The sequence below is a fragment of the Oncorhynchus tshawytscha genome, linkage group LG09 (genome assembly GCF_018296145.1).
Source record: "Oncorhynchus tshawytscha isolate Ot180627B linkage group LG09, Otsh_v2.0, whole genome shotgun sequence".
NCBI lineage: Eukaryota > Metazoa > Chordata > Actinopteri > Salmoniformes > Salmonidae > Oncorhynchus > Oncorhynchus tshawytscha.
In genome coordinates, this window is record NC_056437.1 from 80,997,053 (window position 1) to 81,018,622 (window position 21,570).

At 44.9% G+C, this 21,570-nt stretch overlaps 3 protein-coding genes across 3 annotated transcripts in view; 2 read left to right on the plus strand and 1 right to left on the minus strand.

Moving 5' to 3' along the window:
- The window catches only part of LOC112258862 (microtubule-associated serine/threonine-protein kinase 1-like), a 60,003-nt gene extending 49,616 nt beyond the window's left edge, over nucleotides 1-10,387 (plus strand). Inside the window, exons 18-26 of the mRNA XM_024433494.2 lie at nucleotides 1,155-1,264; nucleotides 2,519-2,679; nucleotides 2,851-3,122; nucleotides 3,221-3,451; nucleotides 3,661-3,890; nucleotides 4,078-4,200; nucleotides 6,155-6,291; nucleotides 6,427-6,614; nucleotides 6,736-10,387. Coding sequence (XP_024289262.2) covers nucleotides 1,155-1,264; nucleotides 2,519-2,679; nucleotides 2,851-3,122; nucleotides 3,221-3,451; nucleotides 3,661-3,890; nucleotides 4,078-4,200; nucleotides 6,155-6,291; nucleotides 6,427-6,614; nucleotides 6,736-8,408 — 3,125 coding nt within the window. The 3' untranslated portion in view covers nucleotides 8,409-10,387. The remainder of the gene's footprint in view (nucleotides 1-1,154; nucleotides 1,265-2,518; nucleotides 2,680-2,850; nucleotides 3,123-3,220; nucleotides 3,452-3,660; nucleotides 3,891-4,077; nucleotides 4,201-6,154; nucleotides 6,292-6,426; nucleotides 6,615-6,735) is intronic.
- A 433-nt stretch (nucleotides 10,388-10,820) lies between these two features.
- Nucleotides 10,821-17,448, plus strand: LOC112258864 (cysteine protease ATG4D). Its single transcript, XM_024433495.2, has 11 exons — nucleotides 10,821-10,993; nucleotides 13,577-13,824; nucleotides 13,909-13,992; nucleotides 14,123-14,296; nucleotides 14,455-14,731; nucleotides 14,829-14,896; nucleotides 14,990-15,138; nucleotides 15,244-15,322; nucleotides 15,409-15,485; nucleotides 15,764-15,883; nucleotides 16,376-17,448. The coding sequence occupies exons 2-11, from the start codon at nucleotides 13,638-13,640 to the stop codon at nucleotides 16,547-16,549; spliced, it is 1,389 nt and encodes a 462-aa protein (XP_024289263.1). The 5' UTR covers nucleotides 10,821-10,993; nucleotides 13,577-13,637; the 3' UTR covers nucleotides 16,550-17,448.
- Nucleotides 17,449-17,980: 532 nt separating this feature from the next.
- LOC112258865 (galactose-3-O-sulfotransferase 2-like) lies at nucleotides 17,981-20,144 on the minus strand. The gene is made up of 3 exons (XM_024433496.2): nucleotides 19,881-20,144; nucleotides 19,287-19,592; nucleotides 17,981-19,089 (listed from the first exon to the last, which is right to left on the minus strand). Exons 1-3 carry the CDS (start codon nucleotides 19,997-19,999, stop codon nucleotides 18,180-18,182), a joined length of 1,335 nt encoding a protein of 444 aa, XP_024289264.1. The 5' UTR covers nucleotides 20,000-20,144; the 3' UTR covers nucleotides 17,981-18,179.
- Nucleotides 20,145-21,570: the final 1,426 nt, after the last annotated feature.

The following is a 21,570-nucleotide window of genomic DNA, read 5'->3' on the forward strand; positions in this document are numbered from 1 at the left end:
CCCCAAAGCCAATTCCTCCTTTGGTCGTCTTACCTTCCAGTTCTCTGCTGCCCATGACTGGAACGAATTGCAAAAATCTCTGAAGCTGGAGACTCACATCTCCCTCACTAGCTTTAAGCACCAGCTGTCAGAGCAGTTTACAGATCACTGCACCTGTACTTAGCCTATCTGTAAACAGCCCATCTACCTACAGTGGGGCAAAAAAGTATTTAGTCAGCCACCAATTGTGCAAGTTCTCCCACTTAAAAATGAGAGAGGCTTGTAATTTTCATCATAGGTACACTTCATCTATGACAGACAAAATGAGAAAAAAAATCCAGAAAATCACATTGTAGGATTTTTTATGAATTTATTTGCAAATTATGGTGGAAAATAAGTATTTGGTCACCTACCATCAAGCAAGATTTCTGGCTCTCACAGACCTGTAACTTCTTCTTTAAGGTACAGTGGGGAATAGATAGATGGGATGGGCTGAGGGTGGCCAGAAGAGATAGATGGGATGGGCTAAGGGTGGCCAGCAGAGATAGATGGGATGGGCTGAGGGAAGCTGAGGGTTGGGATGTGGAACTGGAGACAAGTGGGAGTGGAGTTGCTGTGCAGAAGATAGAATGATGGTCAAAGATATATATATTTTTTAAAGTAAAAACATAATAAAAAGTATACTTGAATGACACTGGGGGGGTAGTGTTTTTACAACTAATGCCGGTTTGCCTGAGGTTGATGCCGTGCAGGTGTTTGTACACATGCATATACACATACTCTCATTCAAATAAACGCATACAAGAACACACACATACATGTAATAGTGCCAGACATGCACACAAACATGTACAGTTGGCTTTAGTGTTATGATTTTAGTTGTCCTGTTTAGTTCATTCTCTTGGTTGTTGGGAAACTGGGGAACTGTGGGGGTGGATTTTGGAGGGTTCGGGTTCACATTTTTTGGCCTGGTGGGAGATCTGTCAACGTTCCCTTGAGCGGGGCATTAACCCTGGCTGCTTCTGTGTGTCGCTCTGAATGGGAATCTGTTGGATGACTGGTATGATGTAGTTGTTGAGCGGCTTCAATGCAAGTATATTGTTATTATATTGCTATTTGTCTGTTTTCATTTGTAAGTGTGTGTGTGTGTGTGTCATGTCCTCTTCTGTCCCCAGCCCGCTCAGACCGCTACCACCACGTCCACTCTTATGATGAGGACGACACCAATGATGATGAACCTGTCGAGATCCGTCGTTTCTCCTCCTGCTCCCCTCGCTTCAGCAAGGTCAAACTCTACACATACTCATCTTTAAACTTACCTTAAAACTTCAATTAAACACAGTCTCAAATAGCCGACCTGTCCATTTTAATAGCCGGCCAACGCTACACATTTCAGCTAATAAACACCTGTTTCAAATAAACACTGGGTCTAAATTAATTGTTTACAACATTACAAGGTTTAATGTTTAATTTGTTCATGAAATAATCCAGCAATGTCTTGAAAAAGTGATGGCAATCATCAGTTTTTATCACCAGTAAGAAACTGCTAGCCATTGGCTGCTAACAGATGAGAACTACTAGCCATTGGCTGCTAACCGATGAGAACTGCTAGCTAACTGGCAAGCACAAAAACTGTCAACAACTTCATGAATACAGACCCTCCAGAAATCAGCTGTTCGCTCTAGTGACGAAAGTAAGAACTGCAGAAAAAATGCACATTCAAAGGGGAGAATAATTATTTTGTCATGGGTGGGGTTTTTTATACATTTTTATTAGAGGCAAACTAAGACAAAATAAATGTGGCACAGTGTGTAAATGATAGCACATTTGTGCAGGAAATTAAGATATTGATTAAAATACTGGAAGTGAATGCTGGAATTAAACAATGAAGTGAGCAAATGAGCAAACGCTGTGTGCATTTAAGGAAAGAGACTCATGACTCAAATAGAAGCCTGTGTCTAATAAGCGCCTGTTGTGTTCAGTGATTCAAGCAAATAAACGCCTGGGCTATTAATTGATGTTTAAGTAAAACCTATACTTCGGCCTAATTAGTTATTCTGTCTCACCTCCCTTCTCCAACACTCCTTGCTGATCTAGATTAACTTGATGCCCCTCATTGTACAAGTCTAGTCCATGTAAACGTGCCTTCCCTAAAGCCTGTCAGTAAATCTCATAATCCTAAATTCTCATGAGTCTTTCTTTTAAAATGGTTTCAGTAGCACAATTAGCTTTCACAGATTAGTCAAGAAGGGGAGATCTGAGCAGAAAGAGACATACGTCTGAGCCAAGTGACTTAACGTGACTATCACACATGGGAGACTAAGTCATGAAAGAACCTCTTTGGTAACCTTGGAATTTATTGACACACATGCCTCAGACAAATGTATCTTTCTGCTCAGATCTCCCCTTCTTGACTAATCTGTGAAAGCTAATTGTTCCACTGAACCCATTGTAAAAGAAAGAATCATGGGGAAATGTGTGATTTTTCCCACTGTGGGTGCTGAAAGCTTATGCGTCCTCTCTCTGATGGGAACTACAGGTATACAGCAGCATGGAGCACCTGTCCCAGCTGGAGCACAAGCCCCCGACGGTGACCCGGCGGGAGCACAAGGGCCCCCGGGAGGACCGGGCGGCCAAGAGAGAGAGCCTGGGCAGCCTGACCTTGAGAGATAAGAGCTGGAGGACAGGATCACCTGAGATGTGAGTATGACCACACCATATGTACTCTGACTAGTACTAGTGCCCTCTTACCTTGCATAACAAGTAGGAAATGTGACATTGTTGGTCCTCATTATCACGGCTCTCATTATCATTACTCATGGTTTGTTTTCATAAATACAATACATTTATTCTGTGTTGTGTTGTGTGTAGGAAGCGACTGTCATGCTCAGAGTCATCCTTCACTGAGAGTGACTCCAGTCCTCCATCTGGGGCCCGGCGACGCTTTTCTGCCCTCATGGACACTCATCGCTTCGCCTCCCCACTAGAGGCCGATCCTGAGCTGCCAGTGCCCACCAGGCAGCCCCCAGTCAAGGCCAGGGGCACCTCTCTGGAGGGGGCCATGGGCACCACATCCATGGGCACCACATCCAGCCAGGGGGATTTTAGGAAGGAAAAGGAGGGCAACGGTTTGACTGCTGGAGGTGAGGGCATTTGGCATTAGATAATGGATGAATCCTGGCTTGACATACACTTTGATACCTACATGATATTATTCCTCCATCTTTCTGCTCTGCTCCAGACAAGCTTTTGAGGCCAGCTGATGTACCAATGGGAGTCATCCCCAGCCCCAACAGTATTGTGACTGCTGGGGCAACAGAGCCCCAGGGGTCCCGGGCCACCAACGAACTGGTCCTGAGGAGGGTCCGCCACAGCCAGCTCTCAGCTGAGGGAGAGAAACGCAACTCGCGACCCGTGACCAAGGTCATCAAGTCTGCCTCCACCACAGCCCTGTCTGTCATCATACCTGCAGGTGAGGAGCTGGAAGGCAAGGGAGTGTGAGAAGAACGAGGCTGCCTGTTGCTAATGACAATATTAATGTTAAACAGTAAAATGGTTAACTGGGCTTGTTATGGAAAATTGTACATTTCTTAAAGACTATCTATTGATTTGACCTTCAATTGACTTATTCAGATGTTTTTTGTCACACTTTATTCCTGTGATTCTCTCCCCCCTCCTCAGTGGAGCAGCATGGTATGTCCCCCCTGGCCAGCCCCATGTCTCCTCGATCCATATCCTCCGACCTGTCGTCTCGTGACTCCTCCCCCAGCCGAGACTACTCACCCACGGTCAACGTGCTGCGTTCTCCCATCACCATCCACCGCTCTGGGAAGAAGTACGGTTTCACCCTCCGAGCCATTCGAGTCTACATGGGAGACAGTGATGTCTACAGCGTACACCACGTGGTCTGGGTGAGACAGCGATAGAGATTATATGTTCTGTGTTCATTTCTATGGAGAAAGTAGTGTTAAGTAGACATCACTCTATTGAAGAAGTTCTGTATCATAACAAAGCATCGCTACAATTGTATTGGAAAAAACAGACTTGTCCAATAGCATGATGACTTGTTTGATTGATGTTGATCTGTTTCAATCACAGCATGTGGAGGACGGAGGCCCTGCACAGGAGGCGGGACTCTGCGCTGGTGACCTCATCACTCATGTGAATGGGGAGTCTGTCCACGGGCTGGTGCACACTGAGGTGGTGGAGCTCATTCTGAAGGTGAGAGGAAAGGAAAGAAACAACAGGTGTTTTTTTTCTACAGTATAGAATACAGGTGAAGCCTATCATACACTGTGTGCACAATTATTAGGCAAGTGAGTATTCTGATCTTATCATTATTTCTATGCACATTTTCCAACTCCAAACCATATAAACTGGAATGCTTTTTGGATTGAATAATTTTCAGGTGATATGTATTTGTGTAATGAGGGAGGGTGTGGTGAAAGTGAATAACACCTTATGTCAAGGTGTGCATAATTACCAGGCAGCTTCATTACCTCAGGTAAAATGGGCCAAAAAAGAGATTTAACTGACACTGAAAAGTCACAAATTGTCAAACGCCTTTCAGACGGATGCAACACTCTTGAAATAGCTAAACTATTGAGGCGTGACCACCAGACAATCAAACGTTTTGTTGTGAATAGTCAACTGGGTCGCAAAAAACGCATGGAGAAGAAAAGGCACAAATGAACTGCAAAAGACTTGAGAAGAATTAAACGTCAAGCTACCAGGAACCCATTATCCTCCAGTGCCACCTTATTCCAGAGCTGAGAAGAATTAAACATCAAGCTACCAGGAACCCATTATCCTCCAGTGCCACCATATTCCAGAGCTGAGAAGAATTAAACATCAAGCTACCAGGAACCCATTATCCTCCAGTGCCACCATATTCCAGAGCTGAGAAGAATTAAACATCAAGCTACCAGGAACCCATTATCCTCCAGTGCCACCATATTCCAGACTTGAGAAGAATTAAACGTCAAGCTACCAGGAACCCATTATCCTCCAGTGCCACCATATTCCAGAGCTGAGAAGAATTAAACATCAAGCTACCAAGAACCCATTATCCTCCAGTGCCACCATATTCCAGAGTTGCTACCTACCTGGAGAGTCCAGAAGTACAAGGTGTCAAGTGCTCAGAGACAAGGCCAAGGTCAAGAAGGCTGAAACACCACCACCACTGAATAAGATTCACAAGTTGAAGCGTCAAGATTGGGCAAAGAAATAGCTGAAGACAGATTTTTCTATGGTTTTATGGACAGATGAAATGAGAGTGACTCTTCATGGACCAGATGGATGGGCCCGTGGCTGGATCAGTAATGGACACAGGGTACCACTTTGATTCAGGCGCCAGCAAGGTAGAGGAGGGGTACTGGTATGGGCTGCTATCATTAAGGATGAGGTAGTTGGACCTTATCAGGTTGAAGATGGACTGAAACTGGACGATACTTTCTTCAAGCAGTGGTACAGGAAGTAGTCCTCAGCATTCAAGAAGGCCATGATCTTTATGCAGGACAATGCTCCATCACGTGTATCCAAGTACTCCACTGCTTGGCTAGCCAGCAAGGGCCTCAAAGATGCCTGAATCATGACCTGGCCCTCTTCCTCACCTGACTTAAATCGTATTGAGAACTTGTGGGCCCTTCCCAAACATGAGATTTACAGTGAGGGAAGACAATACACCTCTTTGAACAGTATTTGTGAGGCTGTAGTTGCTGCTTCAGCGAAAGTTGATTGTGAACAGATCAAGAAACTGACAGACTCCATGGATGGAAGGCTCATGGCAGTATTTGAAAAGGAGGGTGGCTGTATTGGTCACTGAATATTTTTGAAAGGCCAAACTTGTTATTTAATTGTCATTTTGTGTTACTTATTTGTTACACTTACTCTAAAAATTGAGAATAAAAAGTGAGTTGAGACAAATTATTTTTGTAGTTTAGTTGCCTAATAATTGTGCACACTAATACTTGCCTAACACTTTTATATTCCCCTGAGAAAGACAAACCTCACTATTCCTTTGTTAAACATTCAGGTTTGAGATGCAATAACATTTTGGATTGACTGAGAGCATTGTGTTTGTTCAACAATAAAATGAATCCTGAGGAATACAATTTGCCTAATAATTCTGCAAGCAGTGCATACTGTACGTTTTTTGTTTCCGTTGTTTCTCCAGAGTGGAAACAATGTGACGGTGACCACCACTCCCTTTGAAAACACCTCCATCAAGATTGGTCCTGCCCGCAAGTCCAGCTACAAGTCCAAGATGGCACGGCGCAACAAGAAGATAGGGGCTAAGGAGGGACAAGAAAGGTACAAGTGGGTTTCTCTGCACAGCAGATGCTACACTATGATTTCAGATGAGCGCTCTAGAAAATCAATGTCATTGACTCTGTTCTTCTAACTCTCTCATCCTCCCACCTCTCTCTTTTCACTTCTTATTCGCAGTAAGAAGCGCAGCTCGTTGTTCAGGAAGATCACTAAGCAGTCGAACCTGCTCCACACCAGCCGCAGCCTGTCCTCTCTGAACCGCTCTCTGTCATCAGGGGACAGCCTCCCAGGCTCCCCCACCCACAACCTCTCTGCCCGCTCCCCCACACAGAGCTACCGCTCCACCCCCGAATCCACCTACCTGGGTCAGTATGAAGGGCAATACTCTACCTACATTACTGTACAGCACTCCTCTTAGCATCTGCACTCTCACATGATAAAATAATACAGTTTGAATTATTGCTATATCTCCTCTTCATTCCTCAGGCAACTCTTCTCAGAGCAGCTCTCCAGTCTCCAGCACCCCTAACTCCCCGGCTGCCTCACAGCACATGAGGCCCAGCTCCCTGCACGGCCTCTCCCCCAAGCTGCACCGCCAGTACCGCTCAGCCCGCTGCAAGTCAGCTGGCAACATCCCCCTGTCCCCCCTGGCCCACACACCCTCCCCCACTACCTCCTCTCCCCCACCCCTGTCTGGCCACACGGTGGGTAGCTCCAACACCACCCAGGCCTTCCCAGCCAAGCTCCACTCCTCTCCCCCTGTGGCCCGTCCCAGGCCCAAAAGCGCAGAGCCCCCCCGCTCACCCTTGCTACAGCGGGTTCAGTCGTCAGAGAAACTGGGCGCGACCCTCCTGCCCTCCTTTTCATCTTCGTCATCAGCTTCCTCTCCCCTTGCAGGGGGGGTGTCAATGCGTAAGCACAGCCTGGAGGTGTCACATGGGGACTACAGGAGGGAGTCTTTCCACTGCGAGCACAGCCTGCAGAGTCTGCTGGAGATGGAAGGAGAGAACGGGCCCGTTCCCCCCTCTCCCTCATCTTCCTCCTCCCCCTCTCCCCCCACGGTTGGAGAGACAGGGTGCCTGAAGCCTGTGAGGAGGCTAGGGAGACAGGAGTCGCCCCTGAGCCGGGACACATTGCAGACAGGGAGGGAGAGAGCTGCCCAGACTACAGCATCTGACTCTCACACTGACAGCACACCTGTTAAAGTAGAGCCCAAGACCAGCGCTGGTGAGACAGCTAAGACATTAACCCCTTGTGAGGCTCTGAATAGAAAAGCTTCCCCAGTACCAGATGAGGCCCAGCCTAGCCCAGCCTCAACCCTCTCCACTCCAGGGGCCAAGTCCAGCCCAGCAGACAGACCTCTAAGCTCTGGTGCTCCAAGCTCTGAAACAGCCAGTGGAGGCCCTAAACCCACTGAGAGGGCCCCAGTCCAGGCTACATCCCAGAGTCCACTCTCCCAGGAGCGTAAGCACCAGGCTGTCCAGACAGACACCACCCCAGCAAGCAGAAGCCAGGAGAAGAGTGAGGAGAAAGGGAGTGTGGGCCCAGACAAAGTCACTACACAGAGGGCGGGAGCTACAGAGTTGGCCAAGGCAAGTAAAGACACACAGATGGGAGAGAGCACTTTGAAAGGAGGGATGGGTGGCATTGACAAAGCCACTGAGACCAAGGTTAAAGGACCTGCTCCTTCAGTCCCAACCCAAGCGCCAGCCCCAACCCCGGCCACATCCCCTCTTACCATAGGCCCAGTTCCTGCTTCAACAAAATCCAGAGCAGACAAGGTTTCTGTCCCGTTGAGCAGCTACCGAGGGGCCAAGGAGGAGAGGAGTCACCTGGAGGTGGTGGAGGAGAACCCTATGTCCCCCTCCTCCACCGCTGCCTCCCCCTGCTCCAGCAAGTCACGCCCCGTCTCCCCTGGTGACAAGCCAAGCTTTGTGACTCAGCTGACCAGTGTGGCCAAAAACGTGCTGGGGCCTATGAAGATGGGATCCCAGGAAGGGCCCAAGGGCGGTGAGGAGAAACGGGGAAGTTCAGCAGGAAAGTCTGAGGCTCCATCTGGAGGTGGTCGGCGGGGGGTTCAGGGGACATCTCAAAGTCCTTCCGGCTCAGCTCAGCCTGAAAAGGCAAACACAAGGAATTCAGGTAAGCACCACTCCTGATCTGCGAGTGAGGGACAAACCTGGGATCTCCCAGAAAATGCCTTTTGGACCGGAATATCATGCCACCATATCAGGCACGGACAGGGCACCCTCAAAAAAGGGACAAAAACATGTACGCCTAAAGAAACACACACCAAATAGCTAGAAAATACAGACCTATAGATAAAACAAGAATATGTGGAGGAATGTGCTTTAATGCTGTTCTCAAATGTGTGTGTATGTATGTACTGTATGTGTAATGTATATAGTAAAAGCGTGTCTTCTTGCATGTTCCAAATTGTACATGAGAGATGAAAGAGAATATTTAAAGAGATGAGGAAAAACATCTAACAGACCTGATGGTAGTGAACACTGTGAACATCATGTCAACAGCCCCCACATGTTCCCAATGTAAACAGCATGTCTATAGGCAGGCTCCTGTCACAGTCTGTCACCATGAGGAGCATTACCCATGTCCGTCAACTTCGATGCTATCTCTTCAGTCAGTTAAAATATGAAGATAATACAAAGACCTTGTTCTTTTTCTCACACAGTACCTGGAAAAAAAGATTGAGAGAAGAATTGTTGCATTGGTGTAACATGTATTGGTGTAACACATTGAGATGTGTTCCTAACTGGACTAAGATGATGACCTGCTTGCTAAATATGGAACTTGGAATTGTATTGTGTAAAGAAGAGCTGAATGAATTTGTTTGAGTGTTTTAAGGGCTGAGTCCTGGTTGGATTTAGGTGGACTATCTGAACTTGCACAGGGACACTATGCAATGGGATTTTGAGGTATTTTCCTGTGTGTCCCCTACAATGTACCCATGAACAGATGTTAGGGAGTAAGCCAAGCAATAAGCCAAGCAGAGCAGATATATTGTTCTCCGAATTGTCTGCATTGACTCCACCCACTGGGCACACAATGGTTGAATCAATGTTATTTCCACGTCATTTCAATGAAATTACGTTGAACTAATATGGAATAGACATTGAATTGACGTCTGTGCCCAGTGAGCATTGTAAATTGTGCAATTATTTAGGTTCTGACATGAATACAGTGCTAATGAATTGAACTAAAGAAGTGGAACCCATATGTCTCTGTGTGAATTAAGTGTAGTCAGGTGATGAAATAGATACTATAGAATGGGAGTCTTCTTTGAGACTTACTCATACTCTGGCAACAGAACTCTCTCCCTTTTCAATGTATGCAAAATTAGCATTGTATAATGTAATGTGCGAATAAAAGTGCCAGTTTTAATTGAGGGATAACATGTTGTTTACAGTGATATGTAATGATATGCAAGTTATATGTAGAATTCCTAGTGAGATCTGAGAGCCCACCGGAGACCTAGGCAGCGCTCTCCTCAGTGACGTAACTTAATATGTTCATGCCCATACCTGTATCAGACTGCCATCTTGTGGCCATCACACGATGGCATTTGAGGTCAAAATGTAATTTACACATAATCAGTTCACAATTTAATGACACAAGATTAGATTTTATCCGAGATATTACCCTCATATCTTCATTATGTTCTATTGTAACCATTGTTCCATTCATATAGCTACTAGAAACGTGTTTGTCTAAATACAATTTGAAAAAACTTTTGTTGTTTGTATTATGACCGATAAAGAGAGCTGTATGATACAGATACAGTGCTTCTAGGAGAAAACAAACAGCTCTTATTTAGATGAATGCTAGTTAAAAGCTTGTGTTTGTGTATGCGGGGGTGTGTGTGGAAATTGCACTTTATTTTGTGTCAAATGTATTTATCTATTTATTACACTATTTATTGTATTTGATTATTTGTCAATTGCCCTCAAATGGTTTACTTGTGCATTGTTCTTTGAATTGTTATTTATATCTTTAAATTGTAAGTCTACAAATGAGAGAATTTACCAAATCTGTGTGGTTGTCCTATTTTGTGCAGTTATACTTCTGTCATTCCATAAGAGAGTTGCAATACACCATGGCCTCTGTCCATGTTGACTTATTTGTGAGTTTTGACTTTTTTATGACACTTCTCTCAGTTCATTGTTGTCCATGTTATTTTATTCCCTGGGCACTGTTATGAAACCAATGCAAAAAAAAAAGCCTAAAGAGTAATAAAATACTTAAAGAGAATCCTTAAATTATAATGTGCATGTTTGTGTTCTTGTTGTCAGACATAACTTTGACAGACAACTTCTAAATGGATATCAGAGGGGTCTACAGCAGGGCCACGTTCAGCAAAACTTTTCCCAACCTTGCAGATAGACGTTTCATGAATAGAGTAATACATAAATCCTTATTCTATACGTCAGAGAGGCATGTTTTTTTTAACGTAGCATATATATATGAACCTTCCAAAACGTTACGTCATGCTGAACACCCCGCTGTGGACGGAGTAAATAAATGGGGTTAAATGCATAGGGTAAATGAAACGTTGGTCCTTTATTGACCAATCACGATACCCAAGTAGACAAACAGGAAGTCAGGCCGCTAGCTAATCATGGGATAACTTGTTTTTGAAAGGCATCTCCAATTCCGACGCTTATTTTGTTGACAGTAACGTTAGTTTGTAAGTGAAACATACAAGATGACAGATATGTAAATAAAGGTAAGAGGACAAATTATCGACCAACTATAAAGAGCTCAGGAGAGAACAGCTAATGTTAGCTTCTTTACAGAATATAATAAAGACATGGATGTCGTTGGCTAGCTAGTTAACCCGCTGTCAATTAGTTATTAGCTCACTCACTAGCAAGTCATTCAGCCTGCATTGAGTTCGCTTAAGATTTGAAAGCAATATACAATATTTTTGTTAGCTATATTTTTACAATGCAACGTTAGAACACATTCAGCCGGCAAGAAGCTCGCCAGTGACAAATGAATACCAACGTGCTTGCTAACGTGTTGGAAAAAATGTTAACTATTCATCTGTAATGTTGAGACATGTAGTTACCTGAACCCTAGGCATGTCACTGTAATGTTAGCTGGTTGTCAACACGAATATTATTACTTACGTTAAACAATTCAGGTGCTGACTTATCACACAACGTATCACAGATTGTTAGCTCGCTAACGTTACTGATATACAGTGTATTCGGAAGTATTTAGACCCCTTGACGTTTTCCACATTGTTACGTTACAGCCTTATTCTAAAATGGATTAAATAAATGAGCTTCCTCATCAATCTACACGCAATACCCAATAATGACAAAGTGTAAACAGGTTTTTCGAAATGTTTGCAAATGTATTAAAAATAAAATACCTTATTTACATAAATGTTCAGACCCTTTACTATGAGACTCTAAATTGAGCTCAGGTGCATCCTGCTTCCATTGATCATCATTGAGATGTTTCTTCAACTGGATTGGATTCCACCTGTGGTAAATATCAATTTATTTAGACATAATTTGGAAAGGCACACACCTGTCTATATAAGGTCCCACAGTTGACAGTGCATGTCAGAGCAAAAACCAAGCCATGAGGTTGAAGGAGTTGTCCGTAGAGCTCCGGGACAGGATTGTGTTGAGGCACAGATCTGGGGAAGGCTACCAAAACATTTCTGTAGCATTGATGGTCCCCGAGAACACAGTGGCCTCCATCATTCTTAAATGGAAGAAGTTTGGAACCAACAAGACTCTTCCTAGAGCTGGCCGTCCGGCCAAACTGAGCAATCGGGGGAGAAGGGCCTTGGTTAGAGTGGTGACCAAGAACCCGATAGTCACTCTGACAGAACTCCAGAGTTCTTCTGTGGCGATGGGATAATCTTTCAGATGGACAACCATCTCTGCAGCACTCCTCCAATCAGGCCTTTATGGTAGAGTGGCCAAACCGGAGCCACTCCTCAGTAAAAGGTACATGATAGCCCGGTTGGAGTTTGCCAAAAGGCATCTAAAGGACTCTGACCATGAGAAACAAGATTCTCTGGTCTGATGAAACCAAGATTGAACTCTTTGGCCTGAATGCCAAGTGTCACGACTGGAGGAAACCTGGAACCATCCCTACGGTGAAGCATAGTGGTGGCAGCATCATGCTGTGGGGGTGTTTTTCAGCGGCAGGGACTGGGAGACTAGTCTGGATCAAGGAAAGATGAACAGAGCAAAGTACAGAGAGATCCTTGATGAAAACCTGCTCCAGAGCACAATGGCCCTCAGACTGGGGTGAAGGGTCACCTTCCAACAGGACAATGACCCTAAGCACACAGCCAAGACAATGCAGGAGTGGCTTCGAGACAAGTCTATGAATGTACTTGAATGGCCCAGCCAGAGGCCAGACTTGAACCCGATTTTAACATCTCTGGAGAGACCTGTAAATAGCTGTGGAGCAACGCTCCCCATCCAAGCTGACAGAGCTTGAGGATCCGCAGAGAAGAATGGGAGAAACTCCCCAAATACAGGGTTGCCAAGCTTGTAGTGTCACACCCAAGAAGACTTGAGGCTTTAATTTCTGCCAAAGGTGCTTCAACAAAGTACTAAGTCAAGGGAATACCTATGTAAATGGGATTGTGTGTGTGTGTGTGTGTATATATATATATATATTTATTTATTTGCAAAAATGTCAACCTGTTTTTGGTTTGTCATTATGGGGTATTGTGTTTAGAATGATGGGGGGAATCCAGTTTAGAATAAGGCTGTATATTGAATCCAGTTTAGAATAAGGCTGTAAGGCAGATGGAACAATGTTGAAAAAGTCAAGGGGTCTGAATATTTTCCGAATGCGCTGTGACAAATGAAACTGCCCTTTTCATCCTCATGCTAGCTAGCGTATGTTAGTAATAATACATATCCCATCCCTACATTGCGATTTATACTCCGACCCATATCTCGCACTGGCTCCCCATTGTCTTAATTTAACCATGATCGCGTTTTGAGCTCAGTGTAAACAAGCCTAACGGTAGGGTTGGTATCTTCTAGCAACAACATTCTAGTCTATCTATTTGAAAGAAACCCATGTCTGAAATTCCTACTGTCATCACAAGCTAGTCACGTGCCCTCAGTCTAACTCACTGAGGGGAATTATTAACATGTGATGCAGTTTAACATACGTTTGTAGCTACTTCCTGGAGAGAAGATTTAGTATAAGCTACTACTATGTTCTGTGCAGCCAATATCTCTCAGCTTACATCTGAGCTTTGTCCCTGATGGTAATCAAGGTTTCTTCTTAGCTGAATACTCAATGGTGTGTCCACTCTCAGGTTGATATGGCAATAAGGAAACGACCTCCAGACTCCAGACAGTTGGACAAGCCCAGTAGTCATGAACCCCAGTTCTCCCTGTGAGGGCCAGAGCCCTGAGGGTGACCCTCCAGATGATTGGTTCCACCTTTCCACCATGTCTCTGGGAACTCAGGGCTCTGATGGGAGCCGGGATGACCCAGAGGAACCTGAGGAGAGAGGCAGACTCAAGTCCAAGTTGGTGTTGGCATGGAACAATGTCAAATATGGTATGTGTGCCTAAAACCGTTTTGACCTAACAGTGACCAGCCACTTATTGCTTGTCATTTTATAGTTTTCCTTTGCCCATCCAGGCTGGTCGTTCAAGTCAAAGGCCCACTTCAGCAAGACCTCTCCTCTGACCATGCTTGGACAGTCTTATCTGCTCAGTCATGGAGGTGAGAGATGTTCTGTTGGTTGCGTAACTCCACCCTTTTAAAAAGTCCCACACCGAATGGCAAACTGGTATGTAACTGGATTTGAGAAAATTCTATATTCAAGGCCAGTGTCTGTCCTTTGTTTTGTCAGTGGAGAGGGAGTGCTTTCGCCAGGCCTTTGCCACTCTGCTGTGGCTGACGTACAGGCGGGGCTTCCCACAGCTGGATGGTTCCTCTCTGACCACAGACAGTGGGTGGGGCTGCATGCTGCGCAGTGGACAGATGCTGCTGGCACAGGGGCTGCTGCTACACCTGCTGCCGCCAGGTAAAAGACAAAACACACTTGTGCACGTGGGAGACACACACATATATACATACATACAGGTGCATGTTTCCAGCAGCATCTCAAAGTATCTCCTGAGTAACACACTACTACAGTTTATCACTACTTAGCCTTGTCCCTTGTCTCTCTATTGTTGCCAGGCTGGACCTGGCTCTCTGCCAACCATGTGTCTAAAGATGACATGGAGGTACAGGAGTCTCGCTCCTTGGGTCCAGAGGTGACTAAGAAGGGAAGGAGGAAGAGCATAGTGTCCTTCCTGGAGAGCCGGACTGAGGTCACTCACAGACGGGTGGTGTCCTGGTTTGGGGACCATCCCATCGCCCCGTTCGGGCTGCACCAGCTGGTGGAACAGGGCACAAGCGCAGGGAAGAAGGCAGGGGACTGGTATGGCCCCTCCATCGTAGCACACATTCTTCGGTGAGAACTTAAAAGCTAAACCTGCCCCCCCCCCCAGCCATCTGCATTCCATACAATACATCTTCCCTTAGTGATGTGGGCTGTCTGTTTGTTTTAGTAAGGCTGTTGACGCAGCATCAGCAGAGGTGTCCAATCTGACAGTGTATGTAGCACAGGACTGCACTGGTGAGTGTTCCCTTGTTATTTAATTCTCACTATTTGGCAGGGTGCCCATCAGACTATAGTAATAGGTGGTATCATTATGTGGTCCCTGTGTAGTGTACGTAGATGATGTGGTGAGGCTGTGTGAGAGACCTCTATCTGAGGGCTCCACAGGACCCAGTCCAGCCTGGAAGTCTGTCATCATCCTGGTCCCTGTGCGCCTGGGAGGAGAAGTCCTCAACACCACCTACATCAAATGTGTCAAAGTATGTGTCAAGTCAGAGTAACATGCTAGAGACATGCACACAGACACTGACAACCACAGAACACAGTGAGAGATTGGTAAACCATTCTTGTTTTTATTTCCATAGAATCTCCTGAGGTTAGAATGCTGCATTGGAATCATTGGTGGCAAACCCAAGCACTCTCTGTTCTTCGTTGGGTACCAAGGTAGGTGTATGGTCTTCCTGTTGTCATTATGTAATTTTACCTTCCTTGTACCCTCACTCTGACCATGTTCATGTCTCCTGTGCTAGACGAACAGCTGCTGTACTTGGACCCCCACTACAGCCAGTCCACAGTAGATATCACACAGGATAACTTCCCCTTAGAGGTAATGGAAGGCGCTCTCTTCCTATTTTGGCTGTCTGTGTTGTTTGCAAACCCTATACATTATTCTATATCCACGACACTAGCCCAGGTCTTAGACCAAGATTGTATCTCGGTCTAGCAGTGTAACACTAAGCCACTTATTTACCGACCTGTCTGTGCCTGTTGGCCACGCTTTCGTGATACAATCAAGATAAGATCTCGGTCTAGAAACTGGGCTACCCTGACGCCACCATCTCTCGCCTTAATGGGGCCTTCTTCTCCTCTCCACTCCCCCTGCAGTCGTTTCACTGTAAGTGTCCCAGGAAGATCTCCTTCAGTCGCATGGATCCCAGCTGCACTATAGGCTTCTTTGCCAAGAGCCAGAAGGAATTTGAGTTACTGTGTTCAACTGTTAGCACGGTATGTGGGGGGCACATACACAGGCACTATTGCTGCTACTATTTATTTACGCTATACTGTATATTATTTTTGTGTATATATTTCCAAACATAAAAATGGTTATTTTGTTACTACTTTATTACTTATTGTGTATTCTTTTTATAAATGGGTATTGCACTGTTGAGGAAAGCTTGCAAGTATGCATTTCACTGTACCGTTTACACCTGGTATCCTGTGCATGTGACCAACTTGATTTTACTTGTGGTGTCCATGTCTGGCTATGAATTTGAACCATGGACAAGGTGCTGTTGTTTACTCTTGAGATCAAATATGCATATATGAAGAGTATGCTATATAACTGGTGCAGAACATGTTTTAGTTGCAAGGAGCCAAGTACATTATTGCTTTTACAGTATGTCTGTAATACAGTCATTGGTTAATGGTTAAATTGAGATGAGGGGAAAAATAAGAGCTCTTCTAGAGATGGTTCTCTCATTCATCTCTCTTCCCCAGGCTCTCTCATCATCAACAGAAAAGTACCCCATCTTCACCATTGCAGAGGGTCAGGGACAGGAGGATGAGAGAGATGCACCCCCAAACTCTATCACCCACATCCTGACCAAGGACAAGGCGAGGCTGCAAAGGACCAATAACAGTAACAGCATGGATGAGTTTGTGTTATTGTGAATTAACGTAGCAGGTATAAAAGTTCTAAGCTAGGTTGAATTAGCTGTATCCCTGAAAACCGGAACATCCGGTTGTTGGCAACTCTGCTAAGGGTGCTGTGGACAGACTGACAATGTGGCCAGCAGGGAACATAATTCACATACCAACTCATACACACAGTTACTGAACTGAGCTTTCAGTGGCAGCTACTGACGGGGCACATGCTCCAGCATTCGCCTTTATCCCCAACCTCCACAGGCAATAACCAGGCTGGGTGAGGTGTTGCTGAATAGAACAGGCCAATGACACTATTCTTGTGTATTTATTAGTTTGGGCTAATTATTTGATTTAAGGGGATGTGTTTTTATGAATGTAACAATATTTTTTAAATGAAGGTTTTTGTATAATTGTTTTGATATCAGTATGGTTTTGAGGTTCTCACCTTAAATAACCTGCCTTCAACTTCATTGTTTATTATTCTACATGAAGTCATGGGTGACTGCCTGGCTGAAAGACACTAACTGACCCTATTTCATCATTGTGTAGATAGGCTGCTCATCCCATAGTGCTCTCCACTACAACCTTTTGTTGAACTACTTTGTATTGAGTCTAATGCTGGACAATCTGGGCTCTGAGCTGCTGTTTGACATCATGTGACAGGATGTCTGCTCTGTGAATGGATTAGGAAATTGGATTCCTTAGACCTTGTGACGTGCACATGGAACTGGTGAAGGAATCAATTTGTCTTCTTAGAGATGTGTTGGTTTTATGTGGTTGAGTGGGGAGAGTATAAAATAATAATTTCAATGAAGAGGCACATTCTGAGCAATATGGGGTTGCATTTGCCCTGTTTTCGGAATGAATATTTTTTACATGGAAAATGAGTGGCACAATGCACTCAATAAAAGCTCAGTAACTCAGTCAACTTCATCAGACTGATTTTAGTTTAGGCCATACAAATTTGAATAACATGTTTAACGGATACCCTGCAGTGCTTCTACATGGTTTGTTATTTGGGGTTTTAGGCAGGGTTAATGGAAGGTAATGGAAGGTGCTCTCTTTCTATTTTGGCTGTCTGTGTTGTTTGCAAACCCTATACATTATTCTATATCCACGACACTAGCCCAGGTCTTAGACCAAGATTGTATCTCGGTCTAGCAGTGTAACACTAAGCCACTTATTTAGCCACTTATTACATGTTTAACGGATACCCTGCAGTGCTTCTACATTGTTTGTTATTTGGGGTTTTAGGCAGGGTTTCTGTATAGCACTTTGTGACCTGCTGATGTAAAAAGGGCTTGATAAATACATTTGTTTGATACCCCTCTTCAGTTTTCTCCCCACCCCAAAAAATCTGAACATTTTACTGAAAAATGTAATGATTGTAGCTAAAATAATGTCCTCAAGCTTCTAGTAGAGAGCTATGCCACTTCCTCTCAGATTATGGCTGAACTATGCCTCTTTTAGCTTCATCTCTTGGTTAGGTCTCTAGGAGTTCAATTAAGGTCGTTATAGTATTTTAACAAGATCCACATTTAAAAATACATTTGGAAAGAGACCTAACAATGTTAGTATTTCTGGTTTATTGGAAAAATGCATCAAAAGCAGAAATTCTGAGCAGTGTAGTATCTAAAAGGGAAAGTGCTGCACATTAGTCTGTAGGTATGGACCTCATGTCATGGCCATACTGCTGGAAATACAGGTGAGAGTGGTACTGTAGCTCAGGCAGCACTAGTCGCACACAGAGCCCCTCTTCCTGCAGAGTCAGGTTCCCTCGTACCTTGTATCCCAGGATGGTGACTGTGTCGGTCTGCCAGGGCCTGACCAGGTCCTCCAGCTCACCAGGGGGCACTCCACCTCTGGCCACACACTTCTGTCTGAGCCTCTGTGTGGAGGCCCTCAGTAGGTTCACCTCCCTTTTCAGTCTCCCCAGGCCATACTGCTCAGCTTTCTCCCAGAACACCTGCAGAAATAAGTTATAGAGCAGCACATCCAGACTGTTCCAGGCCCAGAGCCTGGCCTTGGTGTCGTCCTCTATCGGGGTGATGTCCGAGGGGGCGCGGACATTCAGGTGCACATAGGCCAGCTCCTCAGGCTCCAGCTGCAGCAGAGCCCCCAGGAGAACCAGAGACTCATCAAAGTGCTCAGCAATCATTACCAGCTGGAAGGCCTCCTCCAGCTGAGTCAGCTCCATGGGCCAGGATGCGTTCCACTCTTGGCTGCTGAGGCCCAGGTCAAAGCTCATAGGGTTCCTGGCTAGGCCATTCCCAGGTTCTGTAGGGTCCCAGTAGGACTCTGGGGCCTCCAGGAAGACTGAGAGGGCTGACTTCCTGTTAGCTGTGTCAGCTGCCTTTTTGGCTAGAGTGAAGGCAGGTACAGTGGAAGTGTAGTAGCTGAAAACGGACTCAAAGGTATGTAGAGGATCACGCAGCAGGGTGATGTAGATAGTGTTCTTGGGCATCACCTGTTTCAGCTGTCCCAGGTCCAGCCGCATGTGGCTGCAGAGCATGTCGAACTGAGAGGAACCCGGTGGCAGCTCATCTACAAAGTCTGCTCGGAACCTGGAGCCATAAGGAAGGTTAAACATGTTAAAGTAGTGAAAGTTATCTGCAGTTAATATCCACCAAATGGATGGGCTCCAAATGTACCAGAGACCTGACAGTATATTTGATCATCTGAACATTGCAATAGAACATATCTACTCATCAGATGAATAGAGGTAACCGTATCTTACAGGAGATAGTAGTCGTGCCCATACCTATCTGGGTAGCTGAACTGGTATGCGTAATAGGGGAAGGCGAAAGTGAGATTCTCCTTCTCCCCAAGGCGGAACATCAGATTCTGGACAGTGCTGCTTCCAGTCTTGTGTGTTTTGAGGAAAGCTACAGGTGGAGGGCTCCTCCTTGTCCTCATAAAGGTGTACCCATTGGGATCTCTTTGATGCTGCAGATTGGGTGTCTGAACCTCCTTCCTGCTGTTAGGGGCAGTGTGGGATGGGACGGGGGTGTTTGGAGGAGCATTGTCGGAAAGTGCTCCCTTCTCCACCTTATGGCCACCATAGTGGCTTTCGACATAGGAAAGAGAGAGGATTTCAACAGACATCTAGGTAAATAAAGTCTCAACAGAACATATGTAGCTTAGCTGTATGCCATGACAAAGAACTCCTCATTAATCAGTTCTGTATTTGAAAGGTTTTTTTAAACTGTAATGCATTTACGCAAATATATGTAGTGTTTCTCTGGTACATTTTCACAATAACCACTGAGTTAAATCTATTAGTTTTACCACCACCTACAGCTACAGACAGTGCATAATGGTGTGGGGAGAAAGAGAGAGACAGACTGTCCCTTACCTTGGATGCTGCAATGACTGAGTAGCCAGGAGCATGAGTAACAAGGTGACACAGAAAGCCATCAGGAGACCCATCACACGGTGTCTCCAAAGTTGGGTGGACAACCAGCGGAGGGTCATCTCCTTTCTGTGGCCCACCCGAAACACTTTTCTCTGGAACCTTCTTCCCTCCTAGCATGGAAAATAGGCTCTGGGACTTTGAAGGTGAGACTGGGTTCCGGAGCTTAAAGAAACTGAGAGACCTGACCTCACCCTCTAAGCTGGCTCAGTGAGACGTCACGCAGCCAGCCAGCAACTCTCCAGCCAAGAAGCCATGATTGAGTTTTTGACTAACATAAGATTTGAGAATGTCTATTCTCAAGCTTTGCTGCTGTTGTGTAAGGTGCAACTGCAATATGACAAGGCTAATGTCCTTATTCACATGTTAAGAGCAGCAATCACTTTTTGTATATCAGGGATCGCAAATACTAAAATCTAAATTGGACAAGAGACAAGGACATTAAGGAAAATAAATACATAAAATAAATTAGATACAATTAAAATAAATAAGAACACAAAATTCCCCAACACAAATAATAGTAAAACCACCTAGACCTAAATCAAGGTGTGCAACAATGAAAATGTATTTTAATAATAACCTACACATCTACAAACAAGTTAATGACACCCTTGTTTTTATGGTATTTCACTATTGTCTGATATGAATGTGTGTGATATGACGGTGGCAAACACATTGACAGTGCTTTTCATTGAAAGGGACTGGTCTGATATTGGAGGGGGCGTTGCTTTCCTCATCGACCCTTAATGTGCATTATCATTCAATTGGTTAAAATGCTACATGTCAAGATACTATTGGCTCATAATAAAACCGGTGATAAACGGGTAACCCTTACCCTCCTGTGAGGAGGCCATGTTCATTACAAAAACGTTGCAGATAGAAATGCCATGACTAGAGCAGACCTGATTTTATACACTAAATATTTGTTCTACATCATACATTTCTATCTGAACGTTGGCCAAAATCTTTACTGGAACAAGCTACAACAAACACTCAAACTGGACAGTTTTATCTCAAGCTCTTCATTCAAAGACTCAATCGTGGACACTTACTGACAATTAAGGCTGCTTTGTGCGATGTGTTGTCTTATCTACCTTCTTGCCCTTTGTGCTGTTGTCTGAGCCCAATAATGTTTGTACCATGTTTTGTGCTGCTACCATGCTGTGTTGTCATGTGTTGCTGCGTTGTTGTCTTAGGCATCCCTTTATGTAGTGTCGTCTCTCTTGTTGTGATGTGTGTTTTGTCCTATATTTATATTGTATTTATTTTGTATTTTTAATCCCAGGGCCCGTCCCCGCAGGAGGCCTTTTGGTAGACCGTCATTGTAAATACGAATATGTTCATAACTGACTTGCCTAGTTAAAGGTCAAATCAAATCAAATCAAATAATGCAAAAAGTTGTGTCCTTATGAACGCGGTTCCAGTGGTGCGCGACTTCAGGATTTTTGGAGTCGACTCCTGTGATCGGAGTCGAAATGAGTCGCCACTTATTCGACTCTTGCTCAACTCCAAAAACACGCTGAAACGGATGCACACACACGTACGCACCACCTCATTATTGCAGTCGTACTAGGAAGATTATATTTGTGTTTAAGAGGACTGGAAAGAGCATGATGCCTACCAGGTGCATATT